The sequence below is a fragment of the Sus scrofa genome, chromosome 10 (genome assembly GCF_054392235.1).
Source record: "Sus scrofa isolate SSC_HxYL_T2T_F1_AM1 chromosome 10, Sscrofa_HxYL_maternal_Yorkshire_Landrace_v2.0, whole genome shotgun sequence".
Taxonomy (NCBI): domain Eukaryota; kingdom Metazoa; phylum Chordata; class Mammalia; order Artiodactyla; family Suidae; genus Sus; species Sus scrofa.
This window is the reverse complement of record NC_139392.1, coordinates 95,752,766-95,773,711: the sequence shown is the minus strand read 5'-3', so window position 1 is coordinate 95,773,711 and position 20,946 is coordinate 95,752,766. Positions and strand designations below refer to the sequence as shown.

At 52.8% G+C, this 20,946-nt stretch overlaps 1 protein-coding gene across 10 annotated transcripts in view; it reads right to left on the bottom strand.

Moving 5' to 3' along the window:
• DIP2C (disco interacting protein 2 homolog C) overlaps positions 1 to 20,946 on the bottom strand; it is a 380,657-nt gene that overhangs the window by 65,409 nt on the left and 294,302 nt on the right. For all 10 annotated transcript variants that reach the window (XM_084980632.1, XM_084980628.1, XM_021065077.2 and 7 more), the window contains 9 exons: positions 19,650 to 19,714; positions 17,269 to 17,362; positions 17,071 to 17,190; positions 15,778 to 15,892; positions 6,005 to 6,144; positions 3,059 to 3,195; positions 1,737 to 1,945; positions 683 to 797; positions 100 to 301 (listed from right to left, as the gene is read on the bottom strand). In XM_084980632.1, coding sequence (XP_084836758.1) covers positions 100 to 301; positions 683 to 797; positions 1,737 to 1,945; positions 3,059 to 3,195; positions 6,005 to 6,144; positions 15,778 to 15,892; positions 17,071 to 17,190; positions 17,269 to 17,362; positions 19,650 to 19,714 — 1,197 coding nt within the window. The remainder of the gene's footprint in view (positions 1 to 99; positions 302 to 682; positions 798 to 1,736; positions 1,946 to 3,058; positions 3,196 to 6,004; positions 6,145 to 15,777; positions 15,893 to 17,070; positions 17,191 to 17,268; positions 17,363 to 19,649; positions 19,715 to 20,946) is intronic.

Genomic DNA, 20,946 nt, shown 5'->3' with positions numbered 1-20,946 from the left:
TGCCACCGATGAGGAGGCTGCTTCCTTGGGAGGGTGACGAGGGATGGGAGCCCCCCCAGGGCCAGGACCACCCCCTGCCTGCACCCCCTCCAGACGTACCTGGCTGCTTCTGCCGGGGCTTAGGCAGGTTGGTGACACACGTGTGAGGACACATCAGGACGTTGCAGGGGTGAAGCGAGCCCTCCAGGAAAAGCTGCTTCGTCTCTGACAGATGGATCCCCCCGAGCGGGGTTTTGGGGAGGGTGTTTGCTGGAACCAAGGCCAGACAATAAACCCCAACTTGGTGTATGCTGTCAATTGCCTGCAAAGTCATGAGAGGGAATCGTGTTAAAAGAGGCACTATGTATGAACAGACGTAGAGCAAATGCTCAGACGGCCAAGCACAGCCCACGGAGGCGCAGGCGGCACGAGCCGGGCTCCCCGCGGGGGTGCCGAGCTCAGAGGGCGGCTCACCGGACTGAGCGGCGCAAGCACTTGTGGACCACCACGTGCACAAGAGGGGACATTTGAGAAAGGAAAGCATGCTCTCAGGGAGGTGACGACACCTGCGCTGTGGCTCAGGACCGAGGGGCCAGCGCCACGACGCCTGGAGGCCTGCCCTTGCTCTGCTCGGCTGCTCCCTGCAACAGACGGCGAGCCCTAGGAGCACAGGGTGCCGCCCAGGGAGGCAGGGGAGCACTACCTGGAGCACCCTGCTCATCCACTGGAAGCTGTCCTCCTCCGTGGAGTCCGGCCTCTGCTCGGCCACAATCACTATCCTCTCGTCGTGCAGGACGGTCACGGAGAACACAGCTATTCTGTGGGGACAGACGGCAGCGTGGTGAGCACAGGCTGGAGGCGCATGGAGGCCTGGCCCGCTGCCGGGGGCTCTGCAGCTGCTGACAGCCACGCACAGAGCATCCCAGCGCCGACCCCAGCTGGTGAAGGCCGCGCCTGTCCTCGGCAAGGTGAGCGTGCCTTTGGGGAGAAGGCTGGCGAGGCCGGAGGGCAAACTGCCCACGTGCCCTGTGGAGGCCACCCAGGACTCTGGGTGACGGGCTTCGTGCCTCGGGGGCGATGGAAACACTCGTGCGTGCTAAAATGCAGCGAGCCCCACAATTCGCATGGGGAGTTTGGGCCTCTGAAGCCGCAGTCTCCCCGTCAGCAGAAACTTGCTGCCCGGGAGCTGACGGTGTCCTGCTGGCCGTGTCTGCCTCACGGAAGTGCAGGGGCTGGTGACTGGACTCCACGAAAGTGGCTGCACCACACCCAATAGCAAGCTTCGCAGTCCCCCCTGCCACCAGCCTGGAAACCCGAGGAAGATCTCAAGCAGCGAGGACTCCCCGCCCAGGGGCCGTGGTCGGTGCTGGCCGTGTGCCCAGCAGGGGCTGGGGCCCCACCAGGTACAGAGCCCACAGGAGCCATATCCTGGGCAGCTTGTGGCTCAAGCGTGGCCTCTGGGTGGATGAACTGCAGCAAGAGAAATGCTCGGCTCTTTTCTGTGTAGTTAGCTTGTTAAAAATAAGGTTTTCAAATGGACATTCTTATTTAACTTGGAGAAGTCCGTGAAAATACATTTATCAGGCTCAGGAAATTTCCATAAAACTGGACATTCAGAGCTGCAGGGAAGCTCAGAAGGCACCGAGTCCAGGTCCACTTTTTACAGAAGAGGACACAGAGCCCCATGAGTTTTAGTTTTTGCGGTGTGTACAACAAGCGTGGTCTGCAGAGAAGAGGGCCAACTGCAGAGAGCTCACCTTCCCCTGTAGACGAACTTCATGGGCTCCACGGCCAGGGCGGTGGCTACGATGTCGTCGGCGTTGTGTCTGCGTCCGCTGACCACCATGAGCCCATCCATCTTGCCCACCACGAAGACCAGCCCCCCGGGGCCGACAAAACCCAGCAGGCCCGTCCTCACGAAGGGGTACTCGCTGACTGGGGCCCCCGAGCCCGTCACTGGGAACACCTGGGGGCAAGGAGCGCTGAGTGTCCGCCGGTCCCCGTCCGTCACCCTCCTCCTTGGACCCACCCACTGGACCTGCTCCCGTCCAGCCGGGTCTCTGCACCTGAACCCAGCCCGAGTGGCCCAGGTCCAGGCAGCCGCAGCCCGTGGGCAGCCTGTGGGCAGCACCCTCCCACTGGCTCACGGCTCGTCCCCACAGGCCTCTCTTAAGAGGACCGCAGTAAGCCTAATAAACACGGTTAATTCTGCTCTTAAAACCACAGCACAAACAGGAGCAGAGGAGCAGGGCGTGTTTTAAATCACATCTGTCAGTTGTAAAAGGATCCTTGCTCATTAAAATGCTCTTTTTCCTTACTGGACATACACGGAAAAGAAAAATGCAGACGAAGCACCATGACTTCAAACCGTGACCCCTAGTTTCTGCCACCCTGATAGACACGTCGTGAGGGCAAGGGGATGAGCTGTGTGTAGACTGTGTCTGGCTCAGCTTCAGGGCATTTTGAACCCTGAATCCACATGGACAAAGCTGCCTGTACCAGGTACCACGTCACGTGCTCACATCTGCAGTTCTACATGTTAAGAAATTTACCCCCCCCGCCCCTCCCGAGTCCCATTTGCACAGGTACACTTGGTCGAAGTGCGCTCCTCTCCAGGTTAGGCACGCTTGCTGAAAAGACACAACTTCTGAGACCAGGGATGTGTGTGCTAACTGCATGCCACACATACGGGCTGCAGTGTGTGTGTGTGTTCACACCGGGTCACGGCTGGCCGAGGCCGGCAGGCCCTGAGGGGCCCGCTGCTCCTCCGAGAGGCCATGCACGCTGTGCTCGTACCCCAGCCACCCCCCGTCTGCTGGGCCCTCAGTAAATGAGTGGAAACAGCAATACAAAAAGCCCTTTTAAAGACACTCGGGAGCTCTTTTTCAGCTCCGGTTATGAGGTGAAAACAAGGCTGTTAAGCCAGATTTACTGAAAACTATAAAAACGGCAGGAGAAAGCGCAACCCTCTGCCTTGCTGTGGAGACTCTCCACGGAGAAACGGCCACCTCCTCCTTCCCATCTGCTCCCGTAGCTGGCGCTGGCGCTGGCTGGCTGCGCGAGCTCTGCTCCCACCTACCTCGAAGGTGTTCTTGGTCATACCCGAGAGGCCGTAATAGGACGTGCCCGTTGCAACCGCACACACGCAGAGCTCCCCGACCTCGTCCGTCCTGCACAGCTGGGGGACCCCGTCGGGCTTCACTGAGCACATGACGGCTGAGCGCACAACAGGCGGCACGAGAGAGGGGCACGGGCAGGCACCGGAGGAAAGAAATGAACAGATGTGAGAAGAGCGCAGATGAGCAGAAGCAGAATCTGCAGCAAACCTGTACCCGGAAGTGAGCCAGGTGCTTGTGGACCACGGAAACATCCAACTGCATCGTCCCGACGTTGGTAAATAATTGCAATGCTTTACTGTTAGTGTGTAAATCGTACTTAAGGGGAGTGATTCCTTTTGCCACCAAGACATGAGGGTGACACTAGGAGTCACTGCCACACAGCACATCATCGACCAGTGAGTGCACACAGCCTCCAGGATGAGGGCTCAACGCTCAAACCACTGAGCACAAAATACTTGCTCGATAGTCTCCCAAGCTTTTCTACTTGTTTAAAATTATTTTTTATTTTTTTCTTCTTCAGCCACGCCCATGGCATATGGAAGTTCCCAGGCCAGGGATCGAATCTGAGCTGCAGCTGCCACCTACGCCACAGCCACAACACCACCAGATCCTTAACCCACAGTGCTGGGCCGGGGATTGAACAGGGGCCATGGCAGAGACAATGCCAGATCCTTAGCTTGCTGCGCCACAGCAGGAACTCCCTCCCAAGCTCTCCTAAACAGAAAGCCTCGCACATCCCATGGGAATCTCGATCTCTGATCTCAAATTCCGTGTCTGGGCCTTCAGAGGAGGCCGGGTGCTGTAATTCTCCCATCCGTGGCCCCGCAGAGCACGTGAGCACGTGCCGCAGGGGCCGGGAGCTGTGCTTCCGGGAGGTGGAGGGTGCGCGTGGTGAGCTGCCTGCAAAGAGCAAACGAGGCCTCCCCGTCAGCCCCAGGTTGGCAACGGGGATGGGAGGCTGGACCTCAACACAGAGCTGGAGGAGATGCGGGAAGACGTGCGGTGCAGCTCACTCGCGGCAGGAAAAGTTCAAGTTAAAATGACACCGCAATAGTCTTCACCCATCGGATTGATGAAAATCACAAAGTCTGAAATTCAGAGTTCCCATCGTGGCTCAGCGGTTAACGAACCTGACTAGCGTCCATGAGGACTCGGGTTTCATCCCTGGCCTCACTCAGTGGGTTAAGGATTTGGTGTTGCCGTGAGCTGTGGTGTAGGTCACAGATGCGTCTTTGATCCCGAATTGCTGTGGCTGTGGTGTAGGCTGGCGGCTACAGCTCTGAATGGACCCCTAGCCTGGGACCCTCCACATGCTGCGGGTGTGGCCCTAAAAAGACAAAAAGACAAAAACAAACAAACAAACAAACAAACAAACAAAAACAAACCCCAAGTCAAGCTACAGTGGGGAGGAAGGGGTGTCAGCCCTTCGGCCAGGTGCCCTGCACGCGGTCTCTAGACCTCTCCCTGCAGCTCTTTCGAGCCCGTGTGCCGACTGCAGCGCAGACAGGTTACTCACTGCACCACCCACCCAGCAGCAGTGAAGGGCAGGGGGTCACGCAGTGGGAGGGCGGGGATACTTCTCAGCCTGGGAAGGAATGCGTGAGCTCTTCATGCGCTTCAAGACTCAAGACCCAAGGAGGCCTGCAGGGTTCTACTGTTACTGAAAATTTTTTTAAGAATAGGACAAAGGATTCGTGAGTGCATGCCGGCCCATGTGCCTGTGTCTGCAGCTCTGCACACCTCCCTCTTCTGCAGCTGCCTCCACTGGCTGGAAAGGTTTTTCACTGGACAACCTTCTGATCTACTGAGGTTGGAACTATGGGGAATCTATTACTTATTTGAAAAATAAATGTTTGGGTTTTTTAAAGAAATTTTTTAGCCACACCCACACCAGGTGGAAGTTCCTGGGCCAGGGATTGAACCCATGCCACAGCAGTGACCTGGGCTGCTGCTGTGACAATGGTAATCCGTAACCCGCTGCACAAGGGAATTCCACTAATTGTTTTTTAGGGGCTCCCGCTATGGTGCAATGGGATTGGCAGCATCTTGGCAGCTCTGGGACATGGGTTTGATCCCTGGTCTGGTACAGTGGATGACAGATCCAGCGTTGCTGCAGCTGTGGCTTAGTTTGTAGCGGCGGCTCAGAGCTGATACCTGGCCCAGGAGCTCCATAAGCTGCAGGGCGGCCAAAACAAACAAAAAGACCCCTTGTTTTTTAAAAACAAGAAAGGAATGGAGCCAGGAGGCCTGGCTGAAGCTGAAGCAGTGCTGAGCACACGGGCCTGGCTGAGCCCGGCCCCAGCGAGGCAAGACGCCCAGGGCATGGAAGAAAAGCGGCCCCAGGAAAGAGAGCCCACTCCCTGGGGGACAGCACTGCGGGAGGCAGGGCCAGGGGACCAGGGCCCCTCCTGTCAGCACAGTCCTGCCCTAGCGAGGGCACAGGCAGGGCCAGGGTGGAGAGGCAGGAGGGCTCAGCAAGGCCAGCTCCGCAGTTGGGGGCTGGTCTGTACGAAACCTGGAGCCCATCGCTGTGACTTAAAGGGCTCCTGTGCCACGGATCTGCCCACGGCGCCAGGATGGGCAACGGGAGACTGACCTGCACAGGTCTGTCTACAGACGCAGCGGGTGCCTCCTGGGTCCTGGGGTGCATGCAACACAGAGAGGCCCTTCCTCAGCCCTGGACACAGCCTAGGTTTTCGTTTACCAGGAGAGGCAGTGGCACTGCCCATCCTGTGCTGAAGCTTGGCAGACACGTGACGAGAGCAGCAGTCAGGCTGCAGTGGGTGCGCCCACGGTTCAGGGCATGGGGACGCCGGCTGGGCCAGCAGGGGAGGTGGCCAGTCCATCGGCCTGGCTGGGGTCCGAGTTGGACGCCTGAACCACCTGCGCCCAGGGCCCACCCTCACCTCCAGGCATCACGAGGCCGACGTCCTGCACGGTGAGCACAGACAGCTTCTCCTCTGAGTCCACCCGGATGACGCCGTAGGTCAGCCCGTGCATGGAGAGGACGCCGCGGCCTGGGGGCTGGTTGCTGTCGTCAGTGGGCCTGCAACGGCAGTTTGTGTCTGATCAGAAGCACGTCAGCTGCCCCGCCACAGACCCATGAGTCCATGTGCTGCACACACCCAGGCCGCACCTCTGGGTCCGGAGGCTTCGGACGGCAGGCCCGGCTGCCGCGTGGTGCTGCTGTTCTCAGCCTCCGTTTTCTCTGCTGGGACGGCCCTAACGTCTGCTCGTTCTCCCTCCCGGTTCCCAAGACTCGGCAGTGCCCCTGTCCGCACCTTCCCTGCGCCCATCCGCCATGGACGGGCCGTCTCCTCCTCCCGCCGCCCCCTCTCTGCAAGGTCGGATCTCCCAGGTTTGAAAGCGGCTGAGGAGGAGAGTCCCATCCCCCAGAAGATGACAGCAGTGAGGAGAGAGTCGGCCTCCGGGTCAGACGGGACCGCACGCGGAGGCTCCCGCGCTCAGCTGCATGTGTCAGAACTGCGAGCACCTGGGGGAGGGCCCAGCTGGAGGGCGGGAGGAACAGCCGCCACCCCCACCTCGCCTCCTCTGACTCCCCGAAGCCTCGGCCCGCTCCCTGGGGGCTCGGGCCTTGCTCTGGCCCCTTCGAGCTGTTCTGGCAGACAGCCGCAGGGCTTCCTCTCCAACATGTGACTGCTCCGCACCCCCACAAAGCAGCACCCCTCCTCCTGTCTCCTGGGCAGGCGCCGTCTAACTCTGCACACGCCTCCCCATCACAGCCTGCACGTCCTGGGGCAGGAGGGCTGCCCCGCCCCTGGAGAAGTACGGCAACAAACAGCCGCTGAGCAATTCCATGAACAAAGAAAACACCGCCGGGATCAAGGGTTTTACCCCCGAAAACTAAAGATTCTTCGATGTGAGCAAAGTGGGAGCGTACAATTAAGGTAAACCTCACGTTCGTTTCTGTAATTTTCCATATGCAGATGCTTAATGGGGTTTCAGGGTCTAATACAGGGACTGTAAACAGAAGTTTGCTGTATAGCTTAAAAATATAATGAAGGTTAGAGTTCCCATCGTGGCTCAGTGGTTAACGAATCTGACTAGGAACCATGAGGTTGCAGGTTCGATTCCTGGTCTTGCTCAGTGGGTTAAGGATCCGACATTGCTGTGAGCTGTGGTGTAGGTCGCAGAGGAGGCTTGGATCCTGCATTGCTGTAGCTGTGGCGAAGGCCAGCGGCTACAGCTCTGATTGGACCCCTAGCCTGGGAACCTCCATGTGCCGTGGGAGCGGCCCTAGAAAAGGCAAAAAGACAAATAAATAAATAATATAATGAAGGTCTATAATGAAGCCATAAAAGTTAAAATTTGCAAGAAGAGGAGTTCCTGCTGTGGCTGGTTGGTAAAGAGCCCAACTAGTTTCCATGAGGATATAGGTTAGATCCCTGACCTCACTCAGTGGGTTGAGGATTTGGTGTTGCTGTGGCTGTGGTGTAGGCCAGCAGCTGCAGCTCTAATTCAACCCCTGGACAAGGAATTTCCATATCTCCCAGGGCACAGCCTTCAAAACAAAACAAAAACAATTTTGCAAAAAGAGATTTCATTTGAATCAAGCAACTGGTGTATTTTTAAAAAGAAGCATATGTTATGTGTCAATTATATCTCAATAAAAAATACAGAGAGAGAACATGCTTGTGGCTGTGGGGGGTAAGGAAGGGAAGGATTGGGAGTTTGGGATTCGCAGAGGCAAACCCTTACACAGAGAATGGGTGAGCAACATGGCCCACTGCAGAGACAGGGAACTACGGTCGCTCTCCCGTGACAAACGGGATAACAGTAAAAATACGAAGAAGAGTGTGTGAGTGTGTGTGTGTGTGTGTGTACACAACGGGCTCATTTGGCTGTACAGAAGAAATTAACACAACGCTGTAAATCAACCATACTTCAATGAAATTAAAAAAAATTTTGAACTATAAAGGCAGCTGTGATTCAAGAAAAATTAGACTGAAAACTGCTCATGGAAATATAAAATAAAATCCAATTCTAAGTTGAAAAAAATATAAAGAAGCGTAAGAGTCTGAAAACAGAACTCTTCCGTCTGTAACCGTCAAAAAGAGAAACTACTCCGGAGTCTCTACTCATCTCCTGGCCTTTTCTTTTCCAAAGACCCCAACAAATCAATAGCTGGGAATGAAGGTCGGGGAGCCCTGCAGGAACCCTCTGCTGCCAGGACTCTTACCCTCATCCTTGGTCGAGACCCCAGGTGAGGTCAGAGATCATAAGCCTGAGTATCTGCTGTGGGTTGAACGGTGTCCCCCCACAAAAGACATGTCCCGGTCCTAACCCCTGAACCTTGAAAGTGACCCTACTGGGAAATAGGGTCTTTGCAATGGAACCGGGATGAGAAGGGGGTGTCCCTGTAAGAAGAGAAAGGAGGTACAGACACAGGCAGAAGGCCGTGTGACATGGGCAGGCGTGGGAGAGGCACCTGCAGCCAGACAGGCCTGAATGGCTCCCCTCAGAGCCCACAGAAGGGCCCGGGCCTGCACTCCGGACTTCTAGACTGAGAACTGTGAGGACAGAGTCCTGCTATTTAAAGGTACCCGGTCTGAGGCCCTCTGTTAATGAACACTCAGAGTAGTAACAGCCCTAGCAAACGACTACTCCGAGCGGTAACACTTAAAAGCAAAATGCCGGACCAGCCAAGACACTCCCAAGCCTGGGAGGATAAGAACTAGTGTATGGTGACCGGGGACCACCGCGCAGGAGAAGCCAGGAGGGAGACGTTCCTTCGCAACCCGACAGTGTACGGCCTGTCCTAGTGACAAGACCCACCTTCCTACGTTGAATGATAGTGAGAATCAATACTGAAGCACCGTAAAAACATGAGCTACACTTGTTGCAAGAAGTTTTCAACCACTTCCGTGAAATGGTCGTTACGGAAGACCACGTCTGCTCAGCTAAACCAACAGCACCAGTCGCACGTTACTGAATCGAAGCCATGTTTACACTAAGTCCCCAGCCAGGCAGAGATCCTCAGACCCCTGGGTTTTTCTCTTTGCGGATTTGCAAAATACATGCAACACGGAGTAGAGAAGCACCTGAATTCCCGGGCACAGAACACACGGCCCTGCTGCCCCACCTCACCGCGGACGATGGCGCTTCCCGCCCTGTCCCACGGCTTTCCGGCTGGACCCGCTGTGCCGACTGCGCCCTCCAGATGAGGCGGCTGTGCTCGGCTGAGCTCTCCACACCCCGACGTGCTTACTACAGCGAACCTACCAGCCTCCCATTTGACAGATTAGAAAGCCAAGGCACAGCAACACTGACTCGGTTGCAGACCCACGCAGAGCCCCCCCGCCCCACTTCCCCCAGTACCTTGCCTGCCTCTGGTCTAATAGACCACGCTTAGTTCACTGGAGGGTCTCTTTCCCTGGAGTTTTAGAACAGTGGCATGAACGAGCAGCACGTGAGCACATCCTTCGTGTGGACAAGCCAAACACTTGTCCACACGAAGGCGCAAGAGGCGCACGTACTCCAGCCACTCCCTCCCCAGGCAGCCGTCACCCACACTTTAAACATCAAGCGCCGGTCTGTTTGTTTGGGTTTTTTTTGGCTGCAACCATGGCATATGGAAGTTCCCAGACCAAGGATTGAACCCGAACTCAGCTGCGGCCTGTGCCACGGCTATGGCAACACTGGATCCTTAACCCACTGTGCCACACAGGAACGTCCAAGTCCCGGCTTCTTTAGTATGCATTTTCCTATGAGGTATGTGCACACCCACATCTATTTAGCTACAAAGAAAAGTAGGACCACACTATATGTATTCTTCTGCAACGTGCTTTTTTTCACCAAGAATCTTGTACGTCTTCCCACTGTGCGCATGTTAAACACATACCGTATGTGTACTGGACATACCAATGAATTGACCTGTATTAATGATTAGATGGCGTTCAGTAATATGAATATATGTTTATTTTATTTCATTTAATTTTTATGCATTTGGAAATATCTCTGTAAGACACGTATCTAGAAAGGGAAGGGAGAAATCAAAAAGCATATACATTTAAACTTTTTCTTTATATTTGTTTTTTAGGGAGGTCCCCAGGCTAGGGGTCAAATCGGAGCTACAGCTGCTGGCCTGTCCACAGCCACAGCAACACGGGATCCAAGCTGTGTCTGCAAGCTACACCACAGATCACGGCAACGCTGGATCCCCGACCCACTGAGCAAGGCCGGGGATCGAACCCGCATCTTCATGGATACTAGTCAATTCGTTTCCACCGTGCCCCAATGGGAACTCCTACATTTAAATTTTTAGTAAAGCCTGAATACCTTCCCAAAAGACCATGTCATTCTGCAATTCCACTAAGAGCGTATGAGCAGCAACACTTTTTCACTCACTAGACCCACCTTTCGTATGCGTGCCTGGGATGCAGTTGTGAGCATCCTCTGTGTGAGCCACCCTGCCCTGTACAGCGACCTGAGACAGGCACGACTGCTCTCCCCTCACAGGCAGGAAGTGCGCTGCCGAGGTCACAGCAGACCAGGCGGGGTACTCAGAACGGCTTGGAACCCGTGCCTGCGACCTCAGGGCCAAGCCGCCCCTCGGCCTTACCTGTTTCCACACATGCGTGCCAACACCAACCGTCAGCCTCGTAACTGTTCCCCGCGCGGTGAGCACAATGCATTCCTCACTGTTGCTCCCATTTGCATTTCCACGAATATTAAGCAAGTCAGAAGACTGTTTTCTCCGTTAACACTTTCCCAGGAAATAAAAAGTCCACGTCGCTAAACTAGGTGGGTGGGGGAAACTAACCCCAGCGAGAAAAGTCCCTAGGAATTTCCAGAACATCTACCTCTCGTCCTCAGACACTGCAGATGAAGTAACGGCCGAGAGCGCCCTGCACCTGTCTGGCAACGTCCAGGTGCCACTCCAAGACGACCGCGTGCTCCTGGGTGTCACACGCGCATGACTCAGGGAGGACTCCTCTGGGACCTCAGGACCCCGCAGAGCGGCCTTCGCAGCCTAGGAACGCGGGCAGGTGAACAGCCAACATGTGGCTGCAGCGACGGGGGTCAGGACCGACTCGAGGACCAGGGAAGGGGCGTCGGCTGAGCGCTCGGCCGCGTGAGGAACGACAGAGGCCTGCGGGTGGGCACGCCACCTGTCCTGGTTCCGGCAAGCTCTCCAACTCCGGTTCTTAAAAAGCTCCCACGTCCTGTGGTGAGCCCCTTCCTTTCCTCCCGGGAAGCATCTTCTCTTAGGGGAATGCTGCTGGGGGTGATGCGGGCGGCCAGTCCCAGCCGGGACAGCACACCAAGGAGCTGCCAGCTCTGCGGATCACCTCCGCGCCCTGACGCTCACGAGCAGGACAGCTGAGGTGACCATCAACTCTGCGCACGCCGACCCTTCCAGCAGCCCCCTTTCACGTAGGTGTTCTGGTGCTTCCAAGAGGGGTGACGTCAAGATACTTAATGGTTGTTTTGGCCACAGGCGCCAACCCATCAAGCCTGGCATCCACTCAGGAAGGACCAGCCCGGAGCAGCCTGAGGAGACTGCTCTGCAGCTCTGCTGGCTCTGCGTTCAAACCCGCAGTGGATCTTCAAATTAAAAAGAAACTAAGTTGAAAAGAATCCTGGTATGTCTCCCCAAAAGTGAATAATCATTTTTATGAAGTAAGTGATCACAACTTAACTTCTCTGCTTTAAAAAATTCAGATTTTTCTTTTCTTTTTAAAATTGTTGTGTTAGCTTCAAGGTGTACAGCAAAGTGATTCGGGGGGAGGGTGTGTACATACGTATTTTTTTTAGATATATATATGTAGGTCTTTAATTCATTTTTTAGTTTATTTTTGTACATAGTGTTAGAGAATGTTCTAATTTCATTCTTTACATGCACCTGTCCACTTCTCCCAGCACCACTTATGGAAGAGGCTGTCTTTCCCCCTGTATATTGTTGCCTCCTTTGCTGCAAATGGACAGTAAGTGCATGGATTTATTTCTGGGCTTTCTATCCTGTGTCTGGTTTTGTGCCAGTACCGTACTGTTCTGATTACTGTGGCTCTGTACTCTAAAGTCAGGGAGCCTGATTCCTCCAGCTCTGTTGTTCTTTTGCAAGATTGCTTTGGCTATTTGGGATCCTTTGTGTTCCATGCAAATTTTAAGATTATTTGTTCCAGTTCTATGAAAAATGTCATCAGTAATTTGACAACGATCTCATTACAAAATTTATATACAGAAATTTGTTGCACTTCTATACACTAACAACGAAATGTCAGAAAGAGAAATTAAGGAAATAATGCCATTTATCATCACATTAAAAAGAATACAATACCTAGGAAGAAACCTACCTAAGGAGGCAAAAGACTAGTACTCCCAAAACTATAAGATACTGATGAAAGAAACTGAAGACAACACAGATAGAAAGACATACTGTGTTCTTGGATTGGAAGAATCAGTATTAAATATTAAAATGACCACACTACCCATGGCAATCTACAGATTCAAAAATCTGGATTTTTCAACATTTGCTGAACACCAGCCAAGAGAGGTATTTCTGCCTGGTTTCCCCCCAGAATGGAAGAAATGTTGGCAAGACACCTGTCCTGGCTAACCTCACCCACTCGGTGGATCAAGTCTCCCCTACTTCTCTAGGCTGCCCCTTGCCCAGGAGGGTGCCAGCAGCAGTGCCTTCACATATACCCTACCCCACCCCCACCATGGTAGCAGCTGACTGGACCAGCCTCACCAATCAGAGCCTCTCCTCCAGGAATCTGGGCTCGAGGCAGAGTAACAGCCCGGTTCTGGAAGGAGATGGAGAGCAAGACTCTGGGGCTACCATCTGCCACACGAATGGAAAGAGTCCTGGAGAAATATATCCATGTGGGATGCAGGAAGAACCTCCTGGGTCCTGGCACGATTTCCATGCACTCCCTGAGTGCTCAAGCCCCACAGGATTCCCTGGGTCCCCAAAAGAAACCCTCCTGTGAAGATCTATATGGGAAAAGAATCGGAAAAAGAATGGATGCACGTAGGTGTAACTGAATCACTTTGCTGTGGAGCAGAAATTATTACAATATGGTAAATCAACTATACTTCAGTAAAACTAAAAAAACACACATTTGCTGAGTTGTGAAAAAACAACATGGAACCAGAGACAGGCTGGAAAGGAGAGGAAGAGGTGCAAACAAAAGAACAAACGCCTACAGCACATTCTTTTAAGGAGCAGGAAGCCCGGGAAGAGACGTCCTGCACCTGCGTCCTCATGGATACCAGTCAGATGGCTTGTTTCTGCTGAGCCATGGCGGGAACTCCTCCCTGGATGTTCTAAATTTTAAGAAATTATGACAGTGAACTGTTTCTGGCTGCTATAGCTCCCCGTGGCGATGGCTTCATGGCACCAGGTGCCTGGTCTGGCCTGCAGGAGGGTGACCCTGAGCAGAAGGACCCAGCAGGTCTTGCTGGACTTGTCAAACACAAGGGCTGAATGCTTACGTGCAAGCAAAGTGCGTATCATTTTTGAGGATTATAAACTAATTCTGGTAAAACCAGTTTGGGATTAGAAACTGACACTTTGTCTTTAATCACAAAGCTTTTCCCTTTCAACCCAGTGAACTATTAACAAGTTCAACTTCAGAAATACAAGCTGCATTCAAACAAACTATGTGAGACTGTGCCACCCAAGTGCCACAGGTGGTGAGCCCAGGCGGAAACATGGGCTGCTTCCCTTCTTGCACCGTGAGCACCGCTCAGAACACGTAACACAAGCTCATGAGCCCAGCAGGGCACCGGCAGGGGGACAGCTCTCAGTCTCTCTGGGGGACAGTCTCACACCTGAGATGTGTGATGAAGATCCCAGCGCCTCCCCAATGCCCTCTCCCCACCAATGCCAGTGTCACCAGCCATGGCACGCTATGGGCTGGAGACCCACAAGGTATTTCTGTCACCTGTGCCCATGGGCCCGTCCTGCTTTGGGCAACAGTGGCGAGGGCTCTGAGGTGCACCAGGTCCAGAGGCACGGAGAGCGTGGGAGACAGGCAGCAGGCCTGGCTTGTGGCCGGCCCATCGTCTGTCGCCAAGGAGCAGGCTGGGAGCTAGTGGGTACAGAAGTGTCTCATAGGCCCCACGAGATACACTAAGTACCAGCCCCTAATTTGTCTGGTTTTGATAATAAATTTTTAATCTTTCTAAAGAAAGATTAAAAAAAAGATTTTCAAAGATGTCTAGAGAAACAATTAAAAACGCTCTGCTGCCTCTTTCACCTTCTGCCAGTCAACCGGGCATAACCTATATTATGTAAAGGGTACAGAGAACACACTTTTAGGAAAAGCAAATGAACAAATCATTTGATCACAAGAACTCCGGATTTTCTACATGCGTGAATCACTCATTCTATGAATTTGTAGGTAGAGGGGAATTGAGAGACAGCCGAGTCCAAGCGCCTCGCTTCTTGACAGAGGAAACTGAGTTGCTGGCGGAAAGTGAGGTGCCCCGGGTCACGGGACCAGCCACGAGCAGGCAGGGCAACCAGGACCCTGGCCCCACCGCACTGCTGGAGGCTGGTCTCCTTACAGTCCAACTGACGCCAGCTTGAACACTGATCCCTGCAAAGCATCTTCGTGGCAAACCTGGTCCTGCAACCCTGATGCGTCCTGTACTCTGAGGTCAAGCATAAACGTCAGAAGATTTGTGGCAAACCTTCTGTTTTGGGGGCGACAATGCCACACTTTAAAAAATGAAGACTGGATTCTGGTTAATGGTGCCATATTTCCTCATCAATTTAAATTACGTCACAGACTTTTCATTTTTGGTTCAATCAAAATTAAAAGCTGCTTCTGACACTTAAAAAATTTTCAATTTCTCAACCTGGCGAGAAATTCAATTAACCAGGCGATCTGGTCAATTTCACATTAACAAACACCTGAAAGCATCCGAAGGTTTCTCTCTGGTGCACAGCGGTACGACACAAAGTAAAACCCACTCGCAGACAGAACCCAAAGATGCTGACTAAGTCATGCACAGGCTGCAGACGTCTGGAGGATACAGACCTTCCTTCTTCGTGTCCGGTGGATAACTGGGAGCTGCCGATGACAGGCCCTTCCAGCCCCTCCCACTCTGGGCAGGGTGAGCCATAAGCGCAGCCCGTCCCTGATAAGCGCTGATGGCTCTGACACAGGCGGTGATGCCAGCATGGCCCGGGACCAAGAGCGCTGTGCTGGCCTTGTCAAGAGCCCGGGAAGCCCAGGCCCGAGTGGCAGAGACCGCAGGCCCAAGACGGCTCTGGTATGCCTGACGAAGAGCTTCAAGGCTCAGAAAACCAGTGTTTTTGGAGTAGAGCGTGTGCAGTACTGCAGAGGGCAGAACATGCAGATGACCCAGAAACCACGTCAAAGGGCACAGCGGTGGCCACAAAAATTTCCCTTCATCCAACACTGACTCTGTTCCACCCTCACGTGAAACCTGAGCCTGACATGGCAAATGCAAATGTGAGTCACCTGCAGGCAGACTCCCACGTGCTCGGGAGTTGCATGACTCTCCAGGGAGACACCTGTCCTAACGATCGAAACTAGACTATTTACGAGAACCCGTTCCAGCATAAACAAGGATAAAACCTCACCCGCACTAAGACCAGCTGCGATGACTGCCAGGTCTCCACAGCTGCTGGAGGAGACCCCATCCCAGGCCCCCCCACTCCAGTTAACACAGCCGGTACCTCCGAATGGCCACAGTCAGCGCCTCTGGTGAGCTGGCACAGGGACAGATGACCTCCTGGCGCAGGCCTTTGCTTTGGAAGACATTGAGAAATGCGTCGCAGGAAGAAATTGACCCTGGAGGGCAAGAGGGGACCAGAATCAGACAGTGCGTGCAATGGGAGGGATTAAAAACATCCCAAGAGACAGAAGAATGCATTTGCAGTTAGGACTTGGGTTCACGTGGAGGTGGGCAGATGTGAAAATACTACTATTTACGTCACAATGAAAGATAATATTATTCTCAAACTACAAACTCAAGAATTTAAAAAATGCCACTTCTACACTTAAGACATTTTTGCTGACTGATGGACCTAATGGGACCAATTTTCTGAGGCGTGTTCTGCCATTTTCATATTGCAAGAGGGAGTAAATCTAAACCCAGCTAAATGAAGAAAACATTCCTCTGTAGTAACACGCGTGATGAGGTCAAGGTGCAATTACTAGGAGCCTCTCAGCTAAACCAGTTTACCTTGCTTCCTACAAAACATTTCACGCTGCAGAGTCACTGCATAACAACTGTGTATTCAATAGCCCACAATTTACGAAGTTAGTTCGTAAATGGAGAAGCTTTTATAACACTAATATAAGGTTACCTGTTTGAAGTCTACGTTTGCATATCAGATGTTCTTAAAGAAAGCATTCGCTGCTTTAATTTACAAATATATACATGCGGAGTTTGCAAGTGTGGTCAGAAACAAATGTGCTTTCATCCGTTCACTGTCATTCATTCACTTTGCTTCTGGCTTATATACGCTTCCCGTAAAAAATAGACTGGCTGGGTTTTTGTTTAAACGGACTGAAATCTTTCTCAAAGCATATTAATGGTCTTCTGTGGAACTGCTCAATTATTTCACCTAGGTAAATTCTGCTACCGGAATTGATAATGAAATTACATTAAAGATGGCAATTGATTTTCTGATCCATGAAACTACTATGGACCATAAAATAATGAGTGACGTTTTTTGAGCACTTATTGCATGCCAAGGAACTGTGCACAGGGATTATTTCATTTAATCCTCATAAAATCTGATGATTTGGGTACCATCTTGCAGCTAAAAGAAAAAGAAATATCTTCCCCTGTTCTCTTCACAACGAAGAAGGGGAAGAGCCAGGACTCAGGCCCAGGGCTGTGTCTGGACCATCAGGCCCCACCGCCCTTGGGCTATGGTGAGAAATACTGCTTGGGTTTCAACTTGAAGACAATTCATTCACTGAGGTAAAGACTAGAAGGAAAGCTCCACGGCCTCACTCACAGGGATTGGCGCCATCAGCCACTATCAGCATCCGGAGGGAGGAGAGGTTGATGTCCCTCTGATCCCTGTGAGCCACCAACGCCCAGTGCATGTCCCTGGACTTGACGCAGGCCACTTTCGCTGAGGGAGAAGCAGGGGAAGAGAGTCACCACCTGTGCCACCGGGCAGCGCGACGCTGGGGGCACGCCTGCGACCCACCTTTGTACTGGCAGACCTTCTGGATCCAGGAGAGCGGGTTCACCTTCATCAGCGAGTACGGGATGCTGATCACGTGCATCATGTTCATGACGCTCTGGAAGCACAAGGCGCGGGGGGTGAGCGCGGAGCACCTCGGCCGGGCTCGGCCACCGCCAGGCGCTCCCTGGCCAGGGAGCAGGGACCTGCGTGGGCGTCGCGCTCCGAACGGGCCTTTAAGACCACTCTGTGGAGGGGACTTCGCAAAGGCTGTCTAGTCCTTCCAACTCCCGCTTTTGCTGATATGATGAAAGAATTAAGGTCCAAATACTTCCCTGATAAAAACTTTAGTTGAATGAAAGGCCTTTCAATCTCGAACCGTAATGCTCTATAGTGTAGTCTACTCATTTTATTCACAAAATTAACTGCCTTCATTAAATGTTACTCTGAAATGCAAGGAGCAGTGGAAAGTTGTCTTAACTCCCCCAGTCTTCCACCGAGCCTGGCTAATGCAGACCAGTACCCGTAGAGGCCTTATTTCTTTAAAATGGGTGACCAGGAGCTCCCGTTGTGGCTCAGAGGGTGAAGGACCTGGTGCTGCCATGAGTGGTGGTGTGGGCTGCAGACGCAGCTGGGATCTGGCATTGCTGTGGCTGTGGTGTAGGCCAGCAGCTGCAGCTCCGATTCAACCCCTAGCTTGAGAATTTCCACATGCCACAGGTGCAGCTATAAAAATAAAAATAAAATAAAATGGGTGATCAAAGCTAACTCTTTCACTAAGCGGTCAGTCCTCACGTGCTGCAGCTGGGACGCACACGTGTGTGTGGCTTCACTCACAGAACTGGCAGGTAAGAAGCCACCCTGCGAGGAGCATCAGACAAGGCCCCCGCCCCGAATCAGTCTGCCCTGCTGTGGGTGTGGGCAGAGGTGGCAGGAACAGCCATGGGTGCTCTGGAGAGTGCTGGTCCAGCTCAGAAGCTCCCCAGGACCATGCCCGCACGCTTCCCTCTCCCGCAGAAATGAGCCTGCTGGCTGCCTGCATGCACACTCTCACCTTGGGTTGCCCCCCACTCCGTGCCGGGGCAGGAGTGTATTTCACCATAAAGAAGATGACCTGGAAGAGGGGGAGCTGTCTAACCAGAGGCCTGCCTTGCTCTAGAAGGTGGCAGCAAGAGAGACTCGGAAGCTGCCGATTCCTGGGGCAGTAACCCAGAGCATTGTGTCAGCAAGGTTTACCGTAGAGCGCTCAAAAGCAAGAGTGTCACAAGAGAACTCTGCTGGCCATGTGGCAGCAGCTCTGTCACAGTTACCAAGCAGGCAGATGGGCCAAGAGCTCATTAAACACCAGGCCACGTGCTTCCCACACAGGGCCATCCTTCCCACTCGACAGTCCGGAAAAGCAAGGTTCAGAGCAACGCAGGCGATGCAGGATTCTCAGGCAGAGGCGCAGGCGACTTGCCCAGGGTCACAGCTACAGAAGGGGGACCAAGGTCCAGCGTGGGCTCTGCTCTGAAACGTGCTCTCCCCAGGACACCAGCTGGCACCCTGAGCGCGCGCGTGAGGCCACACTCCCGCGTCTCCGCAACCAGGACTCGGACGGTCACAGACAGAGGTCAGCTGGGCTGGAGCCCCAAACCTTTGTTTGTGTGATGCCTGCATGCTCTTGTTCTAATAAATTCTGGCTTGTCAAGAAATAACAAACCCCACCATCTATATTTATTTCATGTAAAACTATTAGAATTTTTAGCTTCAAAAAAGATATAAAGTTTCAGCATCAGAAACAGAAAAAAATGAGTGGAAATGACCACATATGAAACAGACATAAAAACTCTAAGCAGTTGTGCTAAGCGTGTCTTAAATAATAAGGTCATTCCTCTAGTGAAAGTGCCACAGCTGTGAACGGTCATCACTCCCCAAGTGGCACTAACAAAGAGCCGCCTCTCCTATACCTCACGCTGAATTTTCAGCCAAGGGTGCACCTGTAAAGCACTTTCCCCCGTGGCATGACGGGCAGCTGATCCCTGAAATGTCCACTGAACAACGATTTACCAAAAGAAAAAACCAGCAGGCTGTAGCCAAATCAGACGTGAGGGGAAAGTGACCCAAGTGCAAGACATCACCAACATTTCTGTGCCATCCTACGTGCCAACTGAGCGAAGGAAGGTACCGAACCTCGCCGAGCCTGAGCCGCAGCCTCAGTGTGTGCGCCCAAGACACAGGCCAGTCTCTACCGCCCTGCTGGTGTGCCGGCTTCCCGAGGCTGCATCGGCGGACGACTCAAGCCTCTGACAGTGCAACTCCCTCTGGGATGCGGGAGGAAGGGGTTCCCTAAGCCTCTGTGCACACATCGTCATCCGACGGAGCGCATGCAAAGGACGCAGCAGGACAAGGGGCATCGCACTCACCGTGAGGATTCCGTGCCACAGCCCGACATCCTTCTTGAAATCCAACACATTCACAATTGTTTCAGCTAAACAAATACAAAGTCAAAGATTCTTACTTATGAAAGATAAGCCCAGACCAAAGGACAAAGAAAATGCAACATCACATCAGCGGGAAAAATATCACTTCACTGCCTTGGTAGAAATACTGCAGTTTCTAAGCAGACCCTTTTAAAAACACTGGCCTGGGAGTTTCAGCTGTGGCTCAGCGGGTTAAGGACCTGAAGTTGCCTCAGTGAGGATGAGGGTATGATTCCTGGCCTTGCTCAGTTCAGTGGGTTAAGAATCTGGTGTTGCCGAAAGCTGCAGTATAGGCCCCAGCTGCACCTCTGATTCGACCCCTTGCCTGGGTTCCATATGCCACAGGGGCAGCTGCTGAAAGAAAAACAAAACAAAACAAAACAAAACATGCTGTCCTGCCTGGAAAGTGTTTCTAGATGAATATTTTGACGCATAACAGCAAAAGGTCTTCTCACCATCACTTACAACACCTTATTCCTCCACTTCTTATATATTTGTCTTCCCCCACCTTGGCTTTCTTTCCTTTTTTTTTTTGGTGTGTGTGTGTGTGTGTGTGTGTGTGTGTGTCTGTGTGTGTGTCTGTGTGTCTGTCTGTCTTTTGTCTTTTTAAGGCCAAGAGGTTCCCAGGCTGGAGGTGGCATCGGAGCTGTAGTCACCGGTGTACACCACAGCCAGAGCAACATAGGATCCAAGCCTCATCTGTGGCCTCTACCACAGTTCACAGCAATGCCAGATCCTTGACCCACTGAGCGAGGCCAGGGATTGAACCTGTGTGCTCATGGATGCTGGCTGGGTTCATTAACCACTGTGCCACGACGGGAACTCCACATTTTTGTTTTTCAAAAGGTTTTCATTTTCCATCATGTGTTCTCACACGAGAGAGAAAGGCCATGTACTTGCTGGAGGCAGTTTCCAGCAAATGCACCACTAGGATGCTCGTCAAAGCTTCACCCCCTCAAAAAGGGACCTTCCAAACTGTATTCTATTTGATGCAAGATTTCTTTTTTTTTTTTTTTTTTTTTTTTTTTTTGTCTTTTTGCCATTTCTTGGCCGCTCCTGCGGCATATGGAGGTTCCCGGGCTAGGGGTGGAATCGGAGCTGTAGCTGCCAGCCTACGCCAGAGCCACAGCAACGCAGCATCCGAGCCGCATCTGCAACCTACACCACAGCTCACGGCAACGCCGGATCCTTAACCCACTGAGCAAGGGCAAGGATCGAACCCGCAACCTCATGGTTCCTA